This window comes from Pleurodeles waltl, chromosome 5 (genome assembly GCF_031143425.1).
Source record: "Pleurodeles waltl isolate 20211129_DDA chromosome 5, aPleWal1.hap1.20221129, whole genome shotgun sequence".
NCBI classification, from domain to species: domain Eukaryota; kingdom Metazoa; phylum Chordata; class Amphibia; order Caudata; family Salamandridae; genus Pleurodeles; species Pleurodeles waltl.
The window spans coordinates 1,049,636,517-1,049,653,764 of NC_090444.1; the positions used below are offsets into that span (position 1 = coordinate 1,049,636,517).

The window sequence follows — 17,248 nt, forward strand, 5'->3', positions numbered from 1 at the left end:
AAACAAAAAGCACCACTTCACTTGCAGCCATAGGCAATCACACATGGATTTAAAAAATAGTATATCTCCCGTATCCAGTATTTTCGTCACCTTTATTAGACTCTGGGTGAATTCTGAGTATGCCAATGTCATCCTTCCAAATTGTCTAAAGAGTGACAGAAAAATAAACGATGTCCTTCGTCAAACAAACATAGAAGCATAGATGCAAACAGGCCAGTTAATGGGGGTGATTAACAAGTATACATTTTTTCTAACTGAAATATGCCTTTTTTTATTGTGGACACTTGAAATAACTTGAGTCATTAAATTCTTTGCAGCAGACAGCTCAAAGTCAGCCATGAATAACGTAAAGTCCAATTATGTTTAGGTGTAGCACAAAAAAGACTGAATTCCTTCCAGCGTCCACTGTAGGTCAACTACTTAGGGAATTGCTGTACTTTCTAGGAACTGCTGCAGAGATTCTTTTAAACAACAAAAATAAACTTCAACCTAACTGTAAAGCAACCACTGCAGGTAAACAACATTTCTCCAATGGATGCCAAGGTAAGTTGGAATGACATCCGGGGATTCCGGCTCTGAATGGCAGACAGTTCAAATAATACAGACCTCTAGACACAAATCCTTATCTGTAAAAATGCCAGTTAACATGATAAATAGAGCATTGTATTGACTGTGTGGCCAACCGGCCCGGTCAACGAAGACCCTGGCCATTGCTGCCATAATGGAGAACAGATCGCTGTAATTAGAGATCAGGGATAGATGTGCTGAATGCATGAATGCTAAGCGGGAGCAATTTATTTTGCCAGTAGTGCATTTATTTTTGTTTCACTCAGCAAACTGCCAAGATGTAAGTTTACTGGTGTAAAATAAAAACAAGAAATGGCCCTGATGCACCGGGAGATTTCTCCCTGCATGTAGGGATCGCTGTGAGTTTCCCTGCTTGGGTTGGTCATGTCTTGCACTGTAAGAACAACACTATACATATAGTTTCTGATCTCGGCTTATGTGTTAAGGGAACTACAAACAGTAAAAGAACTAACCATGACCCAGAGTGCCTTAAGAAGCTCGAAGTCTACCTTACAGGACAGCTAGGACCCCATGTAGCAATGTGAGAAACTTACAGCATAAGGCTTTCTGTAGTCTTCTAATCTTCATGGCTGTCCGGTAGGCAGAGAAACGGACGTTATTCAAATCAGCTAAAAAAAAAACAAGAATACAACAGATTACTAGAGTTGAAATCTGTGGGTCACGTGCTGTGTTTCTACAAGAGGACCATTAGCAGGGATCCAAGGAACCACATAAGATAGTCCAGAGCTAGCCACTGCATTATTACTCTGAACGTATTATTCAAGATTCGTTCTTAGTGCATGGCAGCAACATTGTGACATATTAATTACAAGAAATTAGCACCTAACACGTGTATTGTAATAAGATGAAAAATCAATGCAGCGAATATGACATTTCTATGTATAATTCTGATATAAGTACATCCAGTATGGTTCAAGAGCCGTTTTATTTCGTGTAACTCGATTCTCCTACAAAATAGCAGATTATACATTTCTATACTTTCTAAGTGTGTTTTCAGAGTATAACATGACAAATTCAACCAAGTAATACAATTGTATGAGCGCTGTAAAACTGACAGTGTCATACCTGGATAGTGTGGTACCTTGTGTGGAGTAAGAGTAATTAACAAAGTCTACACATTTTCCAATTTATGCCTCTTAAATGGATACTGCACCTAAACTGAATTCCACTGGCACACAGTATCATAAGCCATAATGCTGCAACAGTATGATGTACAATGTACAAGAGAAACATCATTTCAGTAAAAGGATATCCTAGGACAGGGCTTCTGCCTGTCTACAGCCCAACATGTTAAGACTTCCTTCCTTCATCCTAGACCATCACCAGAATTCCAGAGCAGAATTATCTCACAGTCCAATAATGTCGGAATATTTATGGGGGACTCATTAGGGTGGCTGAGAAGTAAGGGCATATGACACTAGTGGGCAGAAAGGCCAGGAGTAGCATCTTACAAAATGAGACAACACAATAGACTGCCACCATATTCTTAGCTGAATTAAGAACCACAAGATGTAGAGAGCTGGGGAGCAATAGACAGATCTTGCACTGTGGGAGAAAGTAGACATACAAATTATATATCTGCAACGGGAAAATACATTGCTACAAACAGGTGGCCATAGGAACATATCCTTTAGGTCTATTTTTCTAATATATTATCAATTGAGTACAACTGCATCCCTCCTTGTTTTTTTAAATAAAGTGTTGCAGAGGGTAATGTTTCAATCACTTTAAAGCCAAAAATACCAAGATATAAAGAAGTAAAACACTGGCACTTCTGTTAATGATCACATAGAGGCTAGCCGTTGCGGTGCTTACAGTAGTAGTGGAGAAGAGTAATACAGAACAATTCAGCTTTGGAATCGGGACCATCTGACAAACATAGCCTGGGAACAGGTGCACTGAGACAGAAAGCAGGAACAAATAACTCACCGAGAGAATGGAAAAGTTCGGTCATCTTGGGATGGTCCCAACATGTTGTCTGTGTCTGGTGACTGAAAGATAACGAGAAAAGTTGAGTGCTAAGTTTGATAAAGCTAAATGTATGAGGAGTCAATATGAAACATTAAGGTACAAGTTACTTACCTTCGGTAACAAAATATCTGGTAGAGACATATTGTAGTTGCAGATTCCTTACCTTAGAATTCTCCCCCAGGGGCAGACTGGATCCGAAGATTTTTTCTTCGACCAATACCCTTGCGTGTCGGTAGGTGGCGTTGATCAACTCAACAGGCGTTGTTGGCGTCATAGTCGCCGTGATAACATCGGGAGTAGTACATAGAAGCCGCCTCAGTGCAGCGATGTCAGTTTCTTTGAATGACTTTCCATGCCAAAGTGCAGAGCCGCTAAGAACACTGAGATTGGTGCGCTAGAGCTAAGGACCTAAACGGGGAATCCCTGTCCCTGGAAATCAGTTCGCAAGCAGAGAGGATGGGTGGGTCAGTAAGGAATCTGCAACTAGAATATGTCTTTAACAGATACTTCGTTAACAAAGGTAAGTAACTTGTACATCTGAAAGAGACTTCTAGTTGCAGATTTATTACCTTAGATTAGATACCCAAGCAATGCCATCCTCTGAGGTGGGCTGCGAACCAAGATCATACTGGAAAGTCCTGCAGGACGGAGCGACCAAAGTAGCTGTCCCAACGGACCTGACTGTCCAGGCAGTAATGTTTAGCAAAAATGTGCAGGGGTGCCCATGTAGCTGTCTGGCAGATATCCAGGACAGGAACTCCACGTGTTAATGCAATGGAAGCAGTAGTTTCTCTGGTGGATTGAGCATGCAAGCCCTCAGGGGGTTGCTTCTTGGCCAAACCGTAGGACATCTTGATGCAAAGAAGTACCTATCGAGAGATGGTACGTTTTTGCACCGCCTTCCCTTTCTTCGCACTCACATACCCTACAAAGAGTTGATCGTCCACCATGAAATCTTTAGTACAATTTTAATAGAACGCCAATGCTCTTTTTGGTTCCAGACGGTGGAGCCTCTCCTCCTCATGAGAAGGATGTGGGGGTGCGTAAAAAGTAGGCAAGGTGATGGACTGGCCTACATTAAAAGGCGTAACAACCTTGGAAAAGAAGGAAGCGCAACACCACTTTGTCAGAATGCACAGACAAGAATGGAGGCTTTGAAGAAAAAGCTTGAAGCTCACTCAGTCTGCGAGCAGAAGTGATGGCAACAAGAAAGATAGTTTTGAAAGTGAGGAGCCGTAAAGGGGAATTGTGCATCGGCTCAAAGGGAGTACACATTAAGTAAGGACAAGATTGAGGTCATGCTAAGGCATGATAAATGGAGAGGGAGGAAATAATTGGGTGAAACCTTTAAGAAATCTATTGACAGGAGATTTAAAGAGTAAGGGCTGATCAGGTAGCCTAAGAAATGCCAAAATGGCTGATAAATACCCTTTAAGGGTGCCCAAAGCAGAGCCCTGCTGGGCCAAAGAAAGAATGAACAAAAGAACCGCAGATAGAGGAGCAGAGAAAGGATCAACAGACTTGTTGGTATACCATGCCATCAATTTATGTCGACAGGCGTATACCATTTTGGGGGAGGGATGCCTGGATGCTAAGATAACATCGCAGACTTTGAGTGGAAGATCAAAAGTTGTCAACTGCCGCCACGCATGAAGGTGGAGACTGGACAGGTTTGGGTGGAGAACCGTCCCCTGTTGCTGCGACCGAGGAGGCAGTCTAGGTGGAGGATCGGTGGCCATGCTCAATAGCTCTGGATACCGTACTCTCCGTGCCAAGTCCTGAGTCACCAAGATGACTTGGGCCAGGTCGTTCCTGATTTTCTTGAGAACTCTGAGCAGAAGTGGTATAGGCGGAAAGGAAGCCGGAGTTCCACTGGAGACAAAAATCGTCTCCGAGTGAGTGCCACCTTGAAAACTCCAATGCGCAAAACAGCTGACATTGCGTGTTCACTGCAGAGGCGAACAGATCTAACCAAGGCTCTCCCCACTGCTGAAAGAGACCTTCCGAATGAAGACACCATTAGTGATCAGCTGTGCATCTACTGCTGAGTTTGTCCGCTCTGGCGTTGAGGAAACCCGCCAGATGTTGAACCACCAGGGTAATGCCCTGATGTTCCAGTCAAGTCCAGAGGTGTAGTGCCTCCTGACAAATGGTCCAGGACCCTACCCCGCCCTGTTGCAGTACCACATGGTGGTAGTATTGTCCATAACACTTACACTACTTTCCCTTTGTGAGAGGAAAGAAATGCTTTAAACAGAAGCCTGATTGCCCAGAGCTCCAGAAGAATGATATGGAGCCCAGACTCCGCCAGAGACCTCAGATTTGAGCCTCTCCCATGTGGCCGCCCCATCCTAGAAATGATGCATCTGTGACTATGGATAGATCTGGCCGAGGAAGGGAGAGGGATCTGCCGTGGACCCAATGCAGATTTGAAAACCACCACCGTAGGTCTTTCGCTGAACATGTCAGAGAGATTTCCCTGATGCTGCGCCCACTGGAACTTCAAGTCCCAATGCAGAGCACACATATGCCATCTGGCATGTGTCACTAGCAGGAGGTCATGAGGCCCAGCAGCCTCAGAGTCAGTCTCACCGAAACCCAAGATGGAGGCTGAACGATCAGAACCATAGCCTGAATATCTTGGACTTGCTTTTTGAGAGGATAAGCCAGAAACTGCACTGGGTCCAGAACAGCTCTGATGAAAGGGAGCATCTGAGAGGGAGTCAGGTGTGACTTCAGCACGTTGATAGTATATCCCAGGGTGTGCAGGAGGCTCACTGTAGTCTGAAGGTGGGAAACGACTCTCTGGGGTGAGTCAGCCTTCAACAGCCAGTCGTCGAGGTAGGAAAAGACTGAGACCCCTAAACTGCGCAGATGGGCGACACCCACCACCATCACTTTCGTGAACACCTGGGGGGCACTAGTAAGGCCGAAGGGGAGCACAGTAAACTGAAAGTGCTCGTGACCTACCACAAATTGCAGGTAACGTCTGTGGGCAAGCAGAATGGGAATGTGAAAATAGGCGTCATGCAAGTCCAACGCTACCATCCAGTCTCCTGGGTCTAAGGCAGACAGGACCTGAGCCGGGGGAGCATTTTGAACTTCTCCTTCTTGAGGAAGTAATTGAGGTGCCGAAGGTCTAGGATAGGACGTACGCCCTTGTCCTTTTTCAGCACCAGAAAATAGAAGGAATAACAACCACAACCTACTTCTGGTACAGGGACTTTTCTATGGCTCCCTTGGCTAAGAGAGCAGCGACTTCCTGGTGGAGAAATGCCAAGTGATCCTCCGGAAGTTGGCTGACTCATGGAGGAATGGCTGGTGGGGCAGATTCGAAGGGGAGGGAATATCCCTTTTGAACTATCTGCAAAACCCACCTGTCGTCCGTAGTGATGGATTCCCAGTGGCGCAGGTGATGGCGAATCCTGCTGCCAACTGGATCGGAGTGCGGGGATGGACTAGGAGGGTTTGGAGGCTGCAGCAGGAGCAGGGGTGGACTGGGCAGACCTCTGGTTCCCTGTCCCATACCCACGTGGGATTCCGCGTCCTCCTGCCATGCAGGAGCTGAACAGCATGGCACGGTGGCTGGGTTGGGGACGTGACAAGAAGCCCCTTCTGTGGCCACGAAAAAAAGGGCAAGAGACCGAGCTGTAGCCCGGGAGTCCTTGAATCTCACCAGGGGTGAGTCCGCCTTGTCTCCAAAGAGACGGGAACCATCAAAGGCCATGTCCACAAGAGACTGTTGGACATCCCCCAAAAAACTAGAAGTACGCAACCAGGCTCAAGGCCACCGTCATAGCAACCGATCTGCCAGAGAGTCGGTCATGTCCAGCCCACATCGGATCGTGAACTTCGCTGCATCTCTCCCATTGTTGATAGCTTGAGAGACGATGGCATGGGAACCCTCCGGTATTTGTGTAAGAACTTGCGCGACCGTATCCCACAGAGAGTGGGTATAGCAGCCCAAAAGGAATGCGGTGTTCATGGACCGCAGCGCGAGACTGGAGGAAGAAAACATCTTCTTCCCAAAATGTTCCAGTCTTTTTGATTACCTATCGGGGCGGAAGGAAATTCACCTGAGGAAGCCTGGATGACAAGACTCTCATGCTTGGGGTGTTGGGACAGGAATTTAGGGTCGTGCGGGGTGGGCCAGTGGTGTGATAGTCCTGTTCACAGGAGACCCTGTGTTGGGTTTGGGCCAAGTACCCAAAAAGACATCAGTGAGGGCTTCATTGAATGGCAAAAGGGGCTCAGATGTGGAAGCCTCTGGCTGAAGCACTTCCGTCAGGAGATTTGACCTGACCTGTACAGTAGACAGCTCAAAGCCAAAGACCTTGGGCACCCTACTGACCACCATAGCTTAAGTCGCTCCCTCGGCTGTAGCCACAGTAGGAGGAGGCAGCATGCCAGCGTCTGGAGAAGTGTCCAGTCCACTGGCCTCACCCAATTCCTGTGCCTAGTCCAAAGATGGGTCATCCTGGTATTCATAAGGGTCCAGGGGCTCCTCCAATCCTTCCCTGAATTTGTACCCATGAAGAAAAGGGTCCAAATCCGACCTGGGGTGAGTAGGAGCCATCGAAGACAGAGGCGGCGTCGGCCGACGCCATTCCGACTCCAAGTCATCGAAGATGATGATCGGGTTGACACCGATGGTGGGCACCACCAACTTCCGGAATGTTGACAACTGAAGCGGCGCCAGGGAAGGTCTCAGTGGTACAACCGGCGTTGGTGCGGATCCTGAGGGGACCTCGGTGGCCAGAGCCGAAGCCGCCGGCCCGGAACCCGAAGGCCCCCTGACCGAACCCCTTGGGCCCGAAGGAGCCATAGCGGGGTTACCCTGCCAAAAAATGAGGCGTATGGCCTCATAAAACTGCTTTAATTGGGTAGGGGTCACTCCGGCTCCCGGAAATTCGGGGAAGCGCCGAGCGGACCAGGAAGCAGGCTCCGAAGTCCGAGGCTTTAAGTGTCAACGCTCCTCCCGCTTCGAATCAGCCGAGGGACGGGATGAAGTTGAAGGGTGACAAATGCTTGTGGCTCTGCGAGCAATTTCAAGACCTTCCCCTCGAGCGAGACCAGGACCTACGCGGAGTCAAGCGCCGAGCTGCCATGAGCTTGAGGGACCGCCCCCTCAAGGCCTTCGGGTGCATGGCCCGGCACTCGGAGCACGACTTCGGGTCATGGTCGCGCTCAATCAGAAACAGACCCGATGCGGATCCGTCAATGACATCATGCAGTGACAGTCCTCGCACGGCTTGAAACCGGTCTTCAGGAACATCTCAACGCACCAAAAACTCACCAAACAACTCAACAAAACTGTCGAACTCGGTCAAAAAGAGACCAGGGTAGTTCTTGCAGGATCAGCACTTGGCGCAGAAAGAAAAGAACTGATGTCACTGCGCTGAGTCGGCGTCTATGTACTACTCCCGACGTCATCACGGCGACTATGATGCCAACGGCGCCCGCGGAGTCAACTTGACACCACCTACTGATGCGCAAGGGTATTGCTTGAAGAAAAAAAATCCCCTGGATCCACTCTGGCGCCTGGGGGAAAATTTAAGGTAAGGAATCTGCAACTAGAAGTCTCTATCAGATATTTCATTACTTCCAATGTGCTCCATAAATGCACAGCAAAATATATGCAAACAATTACAATTCATTTTGACAATACTCATGACATACATTGAAATGTTAAACCAAATGGCCTATTCAAATACTTTGGCACAATTGCTTGCTGATCCACTCAACAATGCTAGTTGTTGGCTCTCAACTGACTTATGGACCTGAGTATGCATGAGGAGGGCATAGGTCAATAACTCGATTTATTAACCTTCTCCAAGGTCACGTACATTATTAGTACCTCTATGCATCAGGGTTGACAATCTCCATTCTTTCCTTGGCCTATAAGGAGTATGTTACTTATGCTGTAAGCATAAATTTGTGGCTTGTAGTGCTGCAGATTCACATGCTATGCACACTCCTGCATTTAGTGTTGCGCTTGGACTTAGCTTGTTTTTCCCAACAATGTATTTTAGTGCTGATGTGGCGACAAGACTCCTCCTCTTCTCATCCAAAATGATGTGTCTATATTTCTCAGTCTGATCTGCACACTTGGTAGTACACACGTAATCTATGTTTTGCCCTTATGCTTGACTAATATCACTCTGAGCCCAACCACAGTGGTGTTGCAAAATCGCCATTATTCAGACCACATCAGGACACTGGGATCATTTATAGCATGAATTAAAGTTTACTTCTTAGTAGGCTACTTTACAGTGGTCAGACCATGTTTCAAAAGTATGGGCACTATATGCTATTAGAGGACATTCAATGAACATGGATAAAACCCACTGTAAAACTGCCCTGTTATTTGTCTTAGATATATCTAATTAAACTCCTTCATATAAAACACTAATTGCAAAGCTGTATGAGAAACCCATGGTAGAAAGACTATAAATTATTTAAACACGGAGTAAGCTGAAAAAAGGGAAAAAAAATATGGACACAGACCTGGTCAGTGAACTCAAACTGAGCAGCTTTTACATTTTTATATTTGCAGAAATTCTCAAATTAATGTCAGGTTTTCGGTAATTCTTGAGTGTGACACAAATTTGTAAGTACGGGCAATGGCAATGCTGTTTGGCAAAATGTATGGGGCCATCCTTCTTTTTTTTTTGCATAAGGCGGCAACATGCCTAAGAAAGCCATTTCTTGAAAAGAGCCAGATCATGTATGCGTGTGCAGATTTAAAGTCCTAAAAACAATGAATACTAAAGAAAAAAAGTGGGAAATTATTAATCACATTCTTTGAAATAGTATGTAAAACAAAACCACTAATTTGTTACAACGGCAGGAGAGGGCACAGTAAAAAGATCTTGGCAAAGTAGTTTAAAAAAGGTTGCCCACAAATGTGTCAATCTGCGGCAATATGAGGATTTGCGTATGGACCGAGGTATTCCTTGGCACAGGGTCACTATCATGTCAAAGTTAGCATATATGGCACAGGAAGAAAGGTCGATGTTTATAAATAACAAACACTTGTTTGCTCAACATTTTGTTACTATGTGAGCTAGGAATTATTGTAAACACGACATTTACTATTTGTCTTTTACCCACTGTACTACTGTGACCACTTTCTCCACAAGGACAGTCTTCAGATGTAAATTCTACACACTTCTGTGTACTTCTAATGTTTGTGACCCAATAGGAATATGATTAAGTAATAGGTGATCATACTTAAACATCTCTCTGAAATACCAGGCTGTGAATACACCAGGCAAAGGGAAGTTAATGGTTAATCTTTTCAATTGTATAGTCTGAACTGTTTAAATTATAACTACTTAAATAAAATGCAAATTTTTAGTAATAAACTTTGACCACTGTATTGCTCTCAACTTGTGTTTCATCTAACTTTTATTAGCACATCCTAGTATGTAAAAAGGCCATGTGCCAATCGATCTTTACCTGATAGTACCTGCAAAAACAAGTTTGCAACAAGAACAATCTTATATAACAATGAAGTCTGGAGAGTGTTTGGTGTACCTCGACCTTGCCGAGCCGATATGTTCTTGTTGCCATAATATGAGATACAGTGAGAAGTTGTGTTAATGAATCATGGAGAGGAGCACACCATTTGAACCAGTGCAAATATCGTTCTCACACTTCTTACACAGCAGCCTTCACTAATCCCTCTCAATATCACACTAACTCAAGCTAGTAGGAGGTGCCATTAAAAAGTGTTGATGTGCAGAGTTAATTAAAATTGACACCCACACCAGAGTATAAACAAGTAGTGGCTGAATCATTTCTGTCTTCGAAAACAGCAGTGCCTTTATAGACAAAACCCCTGCGTCCCTACAGCTCGACAGGCGTGGGCAAAAACATAACTAGGTTTGAAAGTGTCTTGCCACATTTAATCATTTGATGTTAGCAGTTCCACACATTTAGATAGTTGATAATAAGGATTCGTGCTTGGTTAGTCCCTGGGCATTCCTTTCATGTGGCTTGTTTAAATGAAAAGTCCATGCAATATTCAGTGGGGCAGTCAAAGGAGTAGCAACTAGTGAAAGGAATATGGCTGTACAAACAGATCGTGTCATAGCAAGGACCAGAATTGATTTCCAAATTTAAATGGACATGTTACATTGTTCTCCTTTACCCACTTCGCCAGCATATAATGCAGTCATATGTGTGACTCAAAAACAAACGTTAGGATTTCTCTCCTTTTAGAACCCCTTTTTCCACAAACCAAGAAAATGAGTATAAATTAAATGTATCTGATCTCTTGAGTTTTAGTTTAATGGACACAAATATTACAAGTAAACCCTGTGTTTGTATGTGTAACACTTTTGTGACTTTTTGGACAGCTCTATTGGGGAAGTCTCACAAAAGATCGTATTTTTAAAATCTCTAAACTACGTGGAACACTATCTTTAAGGGGACTTGGGAGAATACATTTACAGTTAGTCTGTGTCTGCCACCATCATCTCCTCTTTCTGTTCCACCTGCTTCTGGGGAAGACCCTAAAACCTGGAGCCCGCATTCCCCCTTGCATTAAGTTTACGAGAGGGAGAATAGAGCAGAAATACTAATGCTTCAGGGATGCTCCCCTGGCCGGCTATCTTTCATCTCCTTAAAATGCTAAGGATGAGAGTTGGCTTCATGGTACTGCTAAAAAAGTACTCCTGTATCACCCTAAATCAAATAGCCAGTAAGAGGATCTGATGGTGGTAGCCACAGTTCCCAATAGGCAATTTTCAAAGGGGACGTCTTCATTTCTGGAATCAAAAAACATTTAGGAAATTAATAGAGGTTGCTAGTGTTGAAGTAAAGGGTGGAGTAAAATAAAATGTAATATGGTACTTCTGCTTTTGTATGTGTGGTTTTAAGGAATGGTGCCATTGCCCAGGGGTGTGCAACTTCGGTCTAGGAGGTCTAGACTGATGCAAAATGTTTAGGATAGTCACAGACTTTCGACATATTTTTGGTATTTTATGTGGATGTCCAAATGTCCAAAGAATTAGTCTTGGACATGGCCAGTGTCGGTCGGGAACAGAAATACACCCCTCTTAGCAAATCAGATAGATACAAAGTGGTCCACATTTCATAATTGGGAAGTTTTGAATGTGTAAAGACAAACTATATAGATGTCTTGTAAGGTATGGTAGACTGCATGAATGTGTGCTTGCTGCAGGCAATGTTTGTGATAATATTGAGGATATCAACAGTTAAAACCAGACCACCGGACCTTAAACTAGGCCCACAAACAGTCAAAAGACAGCCCAGACACTGGCCTGTCAGACCAGGTGTTTCAGGCAGTGACAGGTTGCTTACAGGCCAATCGGTACCTAGACACAGCACTCCAGGGTGTCTTGGTGTTAAAGTCAACTAGCCACATCCTCAAGTGTAAGAATTAGAGAGAGATCGATGACAAGAAAATTGCACTTCTTTTGCAGAGGACAGAAGATTGGAGAGATGTTGAAGTTCAATAGGCGGTTTGTTCCAGAGCGTGGCAGTGGGAACAGAAAAGGAATGTCCGCATGATCTGGGATGATGGCAATGGCGTTGATATCACTGCCGTAGTTTATTTCTTGAAAGGGCCTAATGTTAACATAAGCTGACTTTTGTTAGATGAACTCAAACTCGAAATATAAATAGCTTAAGGAAAATTGTTTACTTTTCGGTACAGATCTGATCTTGTATATTGATGGAGTAACTCAAACGTCCTAAAAATTTCTAGGAGTGATATGTTGTATGATGCACCCTGTTGGTGTTTTTAGGTCCTGAAGCATAGTCTTGCTCTCAATGTGGCATGCAGTGCGAGTCTGCACTGATATGCAACGGAGGAGAAAGGAGAAGTGTGCATGGTAAAATAAATGCTATAGTTATGATCATGGGAACCTTGGAGAAAGTAGTGTTTATTCAGTTAACCTAGTTTTGCACAAAACTACAAAACCTATCCACCGTCAGAGTGGAGGAAGAGGGCTCCAGCTAGTCATTTGCAAAATAAACCCATCGGTGGATGCTGTCTCCCTTGTAAGCACGCTTTTTTTTCAAGGCTTCTAATGTTTCAGGTACAATGGTTGAGTTGAGTTTGGGCAGACCAGATTGAATGAAATGGTCTGTGCTGTCAAAAAACGACACATCAAAACCAGAATGCAGAAATACATATACAGCACATTCTACAATTGGGTACATAAATTAGAACTCACTGGATTAGGGTTCAAGGGGCTGTGAACTAGAGGTCAAATGGTTCAGCTGTAAACTCAAGAGAGGCTGGGAGTGGCACTTCAACATAAAGATTGACAAGCATAAAAAATAACCATCTGCCATATAAATGAAACTCTACTTTCAACTTAGTGATCATGGGGCTGTGACCTAGTGATTAAATGGTTCATCTGAAGGCTCAGGAGACCTTTTGCAGTCTTGTACAGACACATTTTGCTGTCTGTTGAAGGTAGCTTTGCAACTACATTTTAAAATACACCATGAGCTTTGGGTTTGCCTCTTAGTCCTGACTGAAGCGCTTTCTTGTCTAGTTCAATCAGCTTCTTGTGATTTAATGGCTTTCTTTCCTATTCTTGTAATTGTCCAGCCCTTGTGTATTTACGATCCAAACGGATTTTTCTGATTTTTAAATTGTTTCAAGTGAATCTTTCCACTGCTAAAGTCTGAGATCTATTTTTTCTTTACTAGTTGGAAGTGCCTGTCCTGCTAGTCTTTCTTTCTCTCACTCGCATGCTCCTCCTCATTTGCTTAAAGTTTCCTTCACTTCTACTTCATCCCTCCCTATCTCTCAGTAATCCTGGCTCTAAACCTCTGACCTTCAGTACTGGCTTGGTATTCCACTCTTTAACTGCCACCACAGCTCTGAGCATTGCTGTGGCTCTGTAACTCTCCTCTGGGGCTGCTCTTCAGTCACTGATTTTGGAGTTGCTAATGGTTGTAAAATTGCACTGGGAACGCTGGGGGGGGGGGGGGGGGGGCGGGGTAGGGGGGAGCAGAGGGGCAGCAGTGTATGTGTGGTATTTTCTACACTTCCAATATGGCCAGCATGTAATTATACAAAATAACTTTCTAAAATGGATGGCCATCTTCTATTGACTTTGATTGGCTTTACAAATATTAGAACACATTTACAAGCAATTGCATTGCCACCGGTGCCAAACAGGCATTGGCAAAACAAACAAGACTGGTTTCATCAATGCTTGTTTTTCCATATGCCTTAGATGCCCTTAGCACCAACGTAAGGAGAGCTTAAAAACTAATTAAACCCCAGGATTTTACTAGGATATGGCAGGTTCACATCTCTCAGGTAAACTACTTATCTCTGTGGTCTAAGAACTTTTGCAGCCAGTCATTGTTTTTAAAGATGTTTATTTATGTATTTCTTTTGGGTTCTTTCTTAAGTTTTTAATCCAAGTAAAAATACTGTTTTCTTCCTCAAGCAGTTGGTAATTTTTTCTGTCAACAAAAGATCATTTTAAGAATTGATTTTTAATAAAAATGTATGTCTTCATCGCCTGCCTTAGCTGTTGTATTGAGATTCTAAAAAGGCACGTAGGACTATGCAAAGCCCCTTCCCCCCCCCCCCCACACTTAGTGCTTCTAGACTTCTACCACGTCATAAAGTTGAAATTCTCTATGGAAATCTTACACTGATTTACTAGTCGATCTTCTTAAATTTGTAAATTCAACAATATTAAACCAATAATTATTCCCCTGCATACAGACCCCAGGAAAATCTAGCTGGGCCTTGAAAATGGATTTTAAGTGAGGTGTAAAATTGTGTGAAATAAAACTAACAGTAATGTGTTCTGGGTCTACTCAAGCTTCAGGATAGCAGGATGAGAATTGATACCTGAACACCTCTTTGAAAGCAAAATGTCCTCTTCCTTCATGGATAGGACAATGGTTCAGTACGTTAAACATTTGCCACTGATATCTTCTGTGATCTGCAAATCAAATGCTAAAATCCAAGGAAGGTCAACCTAGCCCGCCATCATTCTAAAGTCAGTAAATTCCGTACCATTAAATTGGGCAACAGCAGCACCTGTTATTCATAGTGTTTGGACAAATGTAGGCTGTGAGCAATTGCAAAGAAAACAAATTATTATATTTTTGTAATGGTTTCTACCAAGGATAAGCGTAGAGGGATTTTGAACCAACTAGGCTATTGGGTTTCATGGATTTTGAGGAAATGTTTTATTTCAGGGATTTTACAGAGAGATTGCGCGTGGGACGATGGATTAATGCACCACAAAAATGCTCTATTAAAGAAATTCTAGATCATAGCCGGTCTAGAAACACTTCAAAGAGTCTGACTAACGTGGTATTAGTGAAACAAAAGACTGGTTGCTTTTGTACAATCTATAGATGAAGGGTGGTGCAGTGTGTGAGCTACAGCAGTAACTCACTCCTTCTGTAATAACTGTAAGAATTCATAATGACTTCAAGCAGTGAAGAAAGACAATTAGAACTTTGGAATGTTCAGCATTCCATTGGAGACAATGGAATAGCTTGGGCTTCTAACGGCTAGAAGAAGCCCGGAGCTCCAACATTCCAAAGTGTGTCTTTCACAGCTGTTGCTGTGCACAAAGGTCTAATGGGGCCCAAGGGGATGTTTACCCCTTCGGGCTCTGTGAGGCCTGTATTTGCTAATTAAAATTGATGCCTTATAGATCACCGTAGCTGAGCTATACCAACCATTAAATACATGGTCCCTTGTTAAAGGCTTGTATAGCGATGGAGCGGACCTTTAATGGCCGGTATAGCCAGCTATGGTGGGCTATAGGGCTATAAAAGAATTCATGCTTTAACAGCTCTGAAATGGTAAATGTAATGGTGGTGTTTGAACATGGAAATGCTGGTCCACTTTGAAAACATAATTTTGTATTCCTACTTCTTTAATGCCAATGTCCTGTTGCACCTGGTTATCACAATACACACTGATATATTGTTTAACCAAATAAATGTTTTCTTAATATTTGAAGTACCCTTCAGCCTCAGAATACATTTCAAATTCCATGGCTCTAGTAGGTCTAGAAGCCTTTATATTTGAGGTAGTACAGTTGCACATTTCCTGCATCTCGTAGTATAGCCTTGTTTTCAGTTTTGACAGCCAAAAGTGTGATTTTAACAAAATGAATGAAGTCACTAGTTTATTCATGTATTGTATCTCTGCTTCAAGGGAGTCTTGCATTTCTTACATGAGAAGTTACTGCCACCTGCTTATTAGATATGTTTTGCTGAAAGCAACATATTTCTATCATTTGATTGCATGCTACAGACTTGTAAAGAGGCATAAATGTATATAACATCTTTGATCTGGCATTCATTTCAGCATTATATGCTCCAATCGGCTGTTTCGGGAGATATCTGGTTGGTTGAAATGACAAATACCTCTTCATTATTTTGTATTATGCTCACTATTTTTGCATTAAACACACATTAGACTTTTGTTTTTTAACACAAACCTCAACTTTCTATTTAAATGCTCTGAGATTGTGTGCATATCTGGAAGGTCATGAGAGTAAAATGGTCGTTTTTGACTAACAACTAAAGTAAGTTGAAGTTATGGCCTTACCGCTGAAGGTCAATGAAGAGTGACTGGGCATTCATTCAGATCCATACTTGTCATTCTGCATAAAGGTCCCCCACTAACAGACTTAAGGAAGGAGTGCTGAATCCTCAAAAAGGGTTTTACTAATTCGAATAATACCCAAAGATTCAAATATCACATTTTTAACGATAGGGCAGAAGGGCCACAAAGGGAAGATAGAAACTCTTGGCAAACAAAAGCACTTTCAAAAATATGACCATTGTAATTACACGGTGGAAAAAGTAATGGCCTTTGCGCTTGAGGTCTACTTTCCTTCCTGCCTTTCCAGACTTTTAGCCAACCGAGTGTTCATCCTGTGTCATCTCACCTGCCCCTAACAGCATGTGTGGGCAGAGGTATATGTAGGACTTTATGACACTAAAGGCCACCTTCATAGACACTGTCATGGAGGTGCCCACGGCAAGAGATACTGTGGTATAGCGCAACAGAGAGCGGCATGGACGGACATAGGCTGCTGTGGTGGGGGAGGGGGAAGAAAGGGGCAGTGACTAACAAATGGAAACATTTGAACCACGAAAATGCTCAGCATAAAGGAAAAGTCATTAACTTGTACTTGTGTAAGAGATACCCTATGCTAATCGTGGGAAGACAAAGTCGAGAACCTTTTGCCCTAAAATATTGAGACCTTTTCTCTTAAAAACAGATCCTTGCGATTATGTAAGCGACTGAGCTTGTTGGACAGCTGCTGTGAATCTGTGCTTGCTGCAAGCAATGGTTGTGGTATTATCAGGTAAACGTTGACCCACAAGACCATAAAACAAGCCCAAAGTCAAAAACATGGCCAACACACAGATGTACCAGTCTAGTTCCTTTGGCATGCCAAATTGCGTTATAGACAGGGCCACTAGATTTGTGATTTTGCGGGTGCAGCGTTTGGCGCAGCGTTTTCTGCTTAGTTATGGATATACTACATTTGCCACATTAGTCATCTTCTGCGGCATGGTTGCAGATTTTAACAAAAAAAAGTGTTTCAAGCTGAAACAGATCAAGTGTTACTAAAAACGCGGCAACACGTGTTGCTGTGCAGTGGAAGGCCCTTGGCAAAGGTTGACTGGCCAGCTGATGGCTGCT

The 17,248-nt window shown here is 43.5% G+C and overlaps 1 protein-coding gene across 7 annotated transcripts in view; it reads right to left on the minus strand.

The window, feature by feature from the left end:
* UTRN (utrophin) overlaps nt 1-17,248 on the minus strand; it is a 1,374,288-nt gene that overhangs the window by 268,576 nt on the left and 1,088,464 nt on the right. For all 7 annotated transcript variants that reach the window (XM_069235249.1, XM_069235248.1, XM_069235247.1 and 4 more), the window contains 2 exons: nt 2,518-2,579; nt 1,122-1,196 (listed from right to left, as the gene is read on the minus strand). In XM_069235249.1, the coding sequence (XP_069091350.1) occupies nt 1,122-1,196; nt 2,518-2,579 (137 nt within the window). The remainder of the gene's footprint in view (nt 1-1,121; nt 1,197-2,517; nt 2,580-17,248) is intronic.